The 5,729-nt window shown below is 50.4% G+C and overlaps 1 protein-coding gene across 1 annotated transcript in view; it reads right to left on the reverse strand.

Annotated features, from left to right (window-relative positions):
- TGFBRAP1 (transforming growth factor, beta receptor associated protein 1) overlaps nucleotides 1-4,777 on the reverse strand; it is a 27,753-nt gene extending 22,976 nt beyond the window's left edge. Inside the window, exons 1-2 of the mRNA XM_010829689.1 lie at nucleotides 3,820-4,777; nucleotides 821-1,015 (exon numbers count right to left, since the gene is read on the reverse strand). Coding sequence (XP_010827991.1) covers nucleotides 821-1,015; nucleotides 3,820-4,507 — 883 coding nt within the window. The 5' untranslated portion in view covers nucleotides 4,508-4,777. The remainder of the gene's footprint in view (nucleotides 1-820; nucleotides 1,016-3,819) is intronic.
- Nucleotides 4,778-5,729: the final 952 nt, after the last annotated feature.

Raw genomic sequence — 5,729 nt, forward strand, 5'->3', positions numbered from 1 at the left:
TGTGGTGCCCAGTACCAAATCCAGGTGAACAGGGGATGGGCAATCACTTTGCTTCTCTTTCAACTTTTCAGTACATGTGAAGATGCTCACAATGAAATTGTTGTTCTTGTGGTTTAGTTGTTAAGTCATGTCTGACTCTTCTGAGACCCTGTGGACTAGAGCCCACTGGGCTCCTCTGTCTATGGGCTTTCCCAGGCAAGAACACTGGAGTGGGTTGCCATTTCCTTCTCCAGGGGATCTTCCAGACCCAGGGATGGAAGCCACATCTCCTGCTTGGCAGGTGGTTTCTTTACCACTGAGCCACAATAGATCCCTCATGTGGTTCGCTCCCTGGTTGCCCTGATCTGCTGAGGCCTCATCCCCTGCTTGCCCTTCTCACATACTGGGCACCACAGTCATGCTGAATGACCTACACAGTCCGGGACCTGGGCTTCCCTCCTGTGCAGACTCACATGTGCCTTTCTCTCTGCCTAAAGGTTCCTTCATACCATACGTGCTTGGCTGACTCCAGCTCATCCTCAAAAGTTTGGCTCAAATGCCACCTCCTGCGGGAAGCCCTCCCTGGTATGGTTAGGAAATACTTCCTACTCTGTTCTCCTAGCTGGCCTTATTTGTTGCTGTCAAGCTCTCAAATGCTGTAGCTGTTTTTTTAATGCCTCTTTCCCGTTAATCTCCATGCCCCTGAAGCTCAAAGACTGGATCACCATCGCCCATGGAGTTTCTGTGTTCAGCAAGAGGCCATGTTCCCAGTGGCTCCTTAATAGCATTTAGTGAAGAAATAGCACCACAAAAGACCTAAAGATTCGGCGGAAACTCATACCTTCAAAATCCTGGAGGATGTGGCCTTCCTTGAAGGGCAGGGTCTGCTTTTGCTGCTGATCCAGCATGCTGTGCACGGTGATGAACTCGTCGTCCAGGGCAACGACATACGGGAAGCAGACGGCCGCTCCGATCACATTCTCTGACCAGCGAACAGGTGCACGCTGAGAGATCCCAGCCACCGTGGCGAACATGCCTGGGAAAACAGGAAGCGTCGGGGGGCTTCAGAGAGCTGTGGTTTGCTTGCCTGTTTTCTGCAGAGGTGTCTGGACGTGGAATACCTGTCCCCTTCATCACATTTCAGGATGGGAGAGATGATATACCAGCCTGCATGGACAGAAGACCCTCGTATCTGTTCTAATGAAGGGAATCTCTCTCCCCAGAATGTCCACCTTATACCTCCTTCTAATTAAACATAGAATTAAAAGATGCTTGTTCCTTGGAAGAGAAGCTATGAGCAACCTAGACAGCATATTAAAAAGCAGAGACATTACTTTGTCAACAAAGGTCCGTCTACTCAAAGCTAAGGTTTTTCCAGTAGTCATGTATGGATGTGAGAGTTGGACCATAAAGGAAGCTGAGCACTGAAGAATTGATGCTTTTGAACTGTGGTATTGAAGAAGACTCTTGAGAGTCCCTTGGAATGCAAGGAGATCCAACCAGTCAATTCTAAAGGAAATCAGTCATGAATATTCATTGGAAGGACTGATGCTGAAGCTGAAGCTCCAATATTTCGGCCACCTAATGTGAAGAACTGACTCATTTGAAAAGACCCTGATGCTGGGAAAGATTGAAGGCAGGAGGAGAAGGGGACGACAGGGGATGAGATGTTTGGATGGCATCACCGACTCTATGGACATGAGTCTGAGCAAGCTCCAGGAGTTGGTGATGGACAGGGAAGCCTGGTGTGCTGCAGTCCATGGAGATACCTAGAAGTCGCAAAGAGTCAGACACAATTGAGTGACTGAGCTGAACTAAATTAAACATAAGGTTAAAAAATGTGACTTCCCTGGTGACTCAAGTGGTAAAACATCCACCTGCCAATGCAAGAGACAGGGTTTCATCCCCAATCCAGGAAGATCCTACATGCCTTGGAGCAACTAAGCTCAAATGCTCTAACTATGGAAACCCACACGCCCTAGAGCACGTGTTCTGCAACAAGAGAAGCCACCGAAGTGAGAAGCCCGCGAACCACAATTAGAGTCGCCCCTGCTCACTGCAACTAGAGAGAGGCCCTTGCAGCAATGAAAACCCAGCACAGCCATATAAATAAACAAACAAAAACAAAATAAAAAACAAACCAAAAATAGTGTACACGCACCCACATGAAGGTGTACGCTGCTCGTGTCCTCACACGTGGGGAAGAGAGAATTCCGCACAATTTAAGAAGCTTCACAAGCTTTCTGCCACATCCAGTCCTCCCATGGGTTTGTGTCTCTGCTACTGCTAAGTCACTTCAGTCGTGTCCGACTCTGTGTGACCCCACAGACAGCAGCCCACCAGGCTCCCCCATCCCTGGGATTCTCCAGACAAGAACACTGGAGTGGGTTGCCATTTCCTTCTCCAATGCATGAAAGTGAAAAGTGAAAGTAAAGTTGCTCAGTCATGTCTGACTCTCAGCGACCCCATGGACTGCAGCCCACCAGGCTCTTCCATCCATGGGATTTTCCAGGCAAGAGTACTGGAGTGGGTGCCATTGCCTTCTCAGCACCAGCTTTTCCCTAGACATTCACTGCACACTGAACGCATTCGTTCAGATACTTATTGAGCACCTACTGTATGTGGGCCACTCGACAAGATGTCCCACACGGAACTCTCGCCCTGCTCCTCCTGCCACCACTTAGAGTTCAGGTGTAATTCTGGTTCCATGTTTTCTCTGATACAGGGGTACAACTAACTCTGCAATTCAAGACAGTCTGCTGTTGAGTGTTTGTCAATGATAACATCCATATTCACTGACGGTTTATCTACTTTGTACTTAAAGCGCTAACTGCTGCTGCTGTTCAGTCCTTAAGTCGTGTCTGACTTTTTTGACTCCTGAATCAGGTGTGGGGATATATACAGACAAGCAAACAAAACACAGTTGATTTGAAAAACCTATCGTCCTAATTCCCACCTTGCAGGAAACAAAGCTCTGCCTGACACTGTGTGTCATCCACGCCTACGACCGAAAACGACGCGGCCAGCTATGATTCTCAGGAGGTGATGCTGAGAATAGAAAGACCACAGGACACAAGGAAAGCCCTTCCAAGAAGCTAGCAACTAAACTAGATGCTTTTTGGTAGCATGAAGCTGCAGTCAATAAGAGAAAATCAGGGCCATGACCTTGGAGCCTCCACACTTCAAAATATCTAGAAGTGAGCTCCCCCAACTCCTTTTTAGAATGGAGAATAAACACAGACCAGGTGGAAACCCATACACAGAAGAAAATCCTATAAGGAAGTCTTACAGATTCTTATTTTTGCACTTATCCCCTTACAGGAATTCTCTCTGGAGCCATCTTCAGGCTCTACTTTGTACTGTGCTCAGTCGTGTCCGATTCTTTGCGACCCCAAGGACTGCAGCCCGCCAGGCTCCTCTGTCCCTGGGATCTCCCAGGCAAGGATACTGGAGCAGGTCGCCATTTCCTTCTCCAGAATCTTCCCGACCCAGGGATCAAACCTGCATCTCCTGGGGCTCCTGTATTGACAGGCAGGTTCTTCACCACTGAGCCACTTGGGAAGTTCCTCAGGCTCTACTTTAGCAGAAAATAGGTGATGCTATGACTGGCCTATTTTTGTGCCATGAAACCCACACTCACAAAACAGTCTAATGAAAACCGAGCAGACACTGGGCGTGCGGTTGTTTGCCTGTTGCCTCAATGTCACCAAACATAGTCCACAAGTGTCTGCTTTTCGCAACCACAACCTCCCTCTCCAACCTCAGCATGAAAGCAAGGACAGAAGGTGGAGAGACTGGGCAGAGGCAAGGTTAGTGGAGGCGCCCGGGCGCCCTGCTCACCCAGTCCCCCAGGGCCCGCCAGAAGGAACTCCTGTCTCCCGATCCTCTTGACGATGGGCCGCCTCTCCTCGCTGCAGAACGGGAACAGGTCCTGGGCGGCGCCCGTGCTGTAGTTGAGGATGATGTACTGGGTGGTGAGAGCCAGGCACAGGAAGTGGCCGTCCACGGCCACGGCCAGCGGCTGCTCCGGTGTGGACACCTCCCTGACAATCTGCACGCGGTCCTCGTACACCAGGAAGACCTGGATGGTCCTGCGCTTGACTGAGATGATGCACACCTCCACGCAGAAGGGGTCCCCGCTCACCGGGTTCTCATTCAAGGCGAAGGCAGTAGCCCCCTTGATGCGGGCGCCTGAGGGCACGGGCTCCAGGCTTAGCATGTGGACCAGGCTGATGCAGCCGTCGCACAGCACCAGCAGCCGGCTGAGGGCCGACGCGGCCCGCAGCTCGCTCACTGCCTTCTTGAAACCCAGGTGTCTGTGCAGCTGCCTGGTGGCCGTGAACGTGGCTGACCCGCCCGGCAAGGTCTTCTCCTCCAGCAGGAAGTGGTACACGAAGCAGTCGCTGGTGCCCACGTAGAGGTTCCGGCCGCAGCACTCCACACACTCCAGCAACCCCCGGTCCCGGTCACTCAGCAGCTGCTCCCGCTCAATGGCGGGGACCAGGGTGAAGGCCTTGGTGCTCATCATGTTGGCGGCGGCTCTGAGGGACAGGAAAGGAAAGGGAGGTTAGAGGAACGAGGGACGGAGAGAACCATTTCCGGGCATGACAAATAAAACGTCAATTCCCAGTTGTAACTTCAGAGAAAGGAAATCATTTGACACTTGTGAAAAATACTGAAAGAAAGACTTCTGACTTGGTCTTCTCCCACAGGCAAACAGAGACCCTGGCAGGAGAGCACACACGTGCTTGTAAGTAACTGCCAACTCTCTTCAACAGTCATTCAGCCGCTAAGTCAAGTCTGACTCTCTTTGAACCCAAGGACTGCAGCATGCCAAGCTCCCCTGTCCTCCACTCTCTCTCTGAGTTTGCTCAATCTCATGTTCATTGAGTTGGTGATGCTTTCTAACTATCTCATCCTCTGCTGCCCTCTTCTGTTGCCTTTAATCTTTCCCAGCATCAGGGTCTTTCCCAATGAGTCGGTTCTTCACATCAGGTGGCCAAAGGATTGGAGCTTCAGCAGCAGTCCTTCCAACGGATATTCAACTCTCAACAGAACTGAGATTTATTATATACGGAGTCTCCCTACATTGTTCTTCAGAAACAAACCTCTGGGTAGAAGAAGAGCATGTCTACTCACCCACAGACAACACAAGACAAACATTTTAGAAAAAGACAAAAATGATCACCACAGATGTGCCCCCAAACCCCACCAGCCACCTGACTGGATGTCTAAGTGAATGGTGGGGCACAGCTCCATGGTGGGGTTCACTCCTGCCCCTTGGATCTCACAGGAGTCAGAAGCAGGGACCAAACCCCCAGTTCCCTCGCATTCTTCTCACGGAGGCGTGCGCATTGTCCCAGTACCATGTTTGGCTCCCAGAATCAATCTGTTGGTGTGGAGCGGTAAAGATGTGCCTCGAATCTCCAGGGCTTGTAGGTGGAGAGTTGAGGTACTTAGCAAATTTATGAGAAGGTCAGTTAATAGATTACTCCCATTGGAAGACACAATGTCCCAAACAGTGTGGGAAGCCTGGGCTTCTTACTTCTTCCTCTGGAAAGGACTCTGGTTTCACAAATTAGAAGCAGCAGAAACAAAGGCACCAGTGCAATTCAGTGGGGAAAAATAAAATCATTTCAATCGATGGCTGCTGGAACATGTGGTTAACATTGAAAGTGAAAAGTCAAAGCGTTAGCAGCTCAGTCGGGTTTGACTCTGCGACCCAATATACTGTAGCCCGATAGGCTCCC

The sequence above is a fragment of the Bison bison genome, unplaced genomic scaffold (genome assembly GCF_000754665.1).
Source record: "Bison bison bison isolate TAMUID 2011002044 unplaced genomic scaffold, Bison_UMD1.0 scf7180017864508, whole genome shotgun sequence".
Taxonomy (NCBI): Eukaryota; Metazoa; Chordata; class Mammalia; order Artiodactyla; family Bovidae; genus Bison; species Bison bison.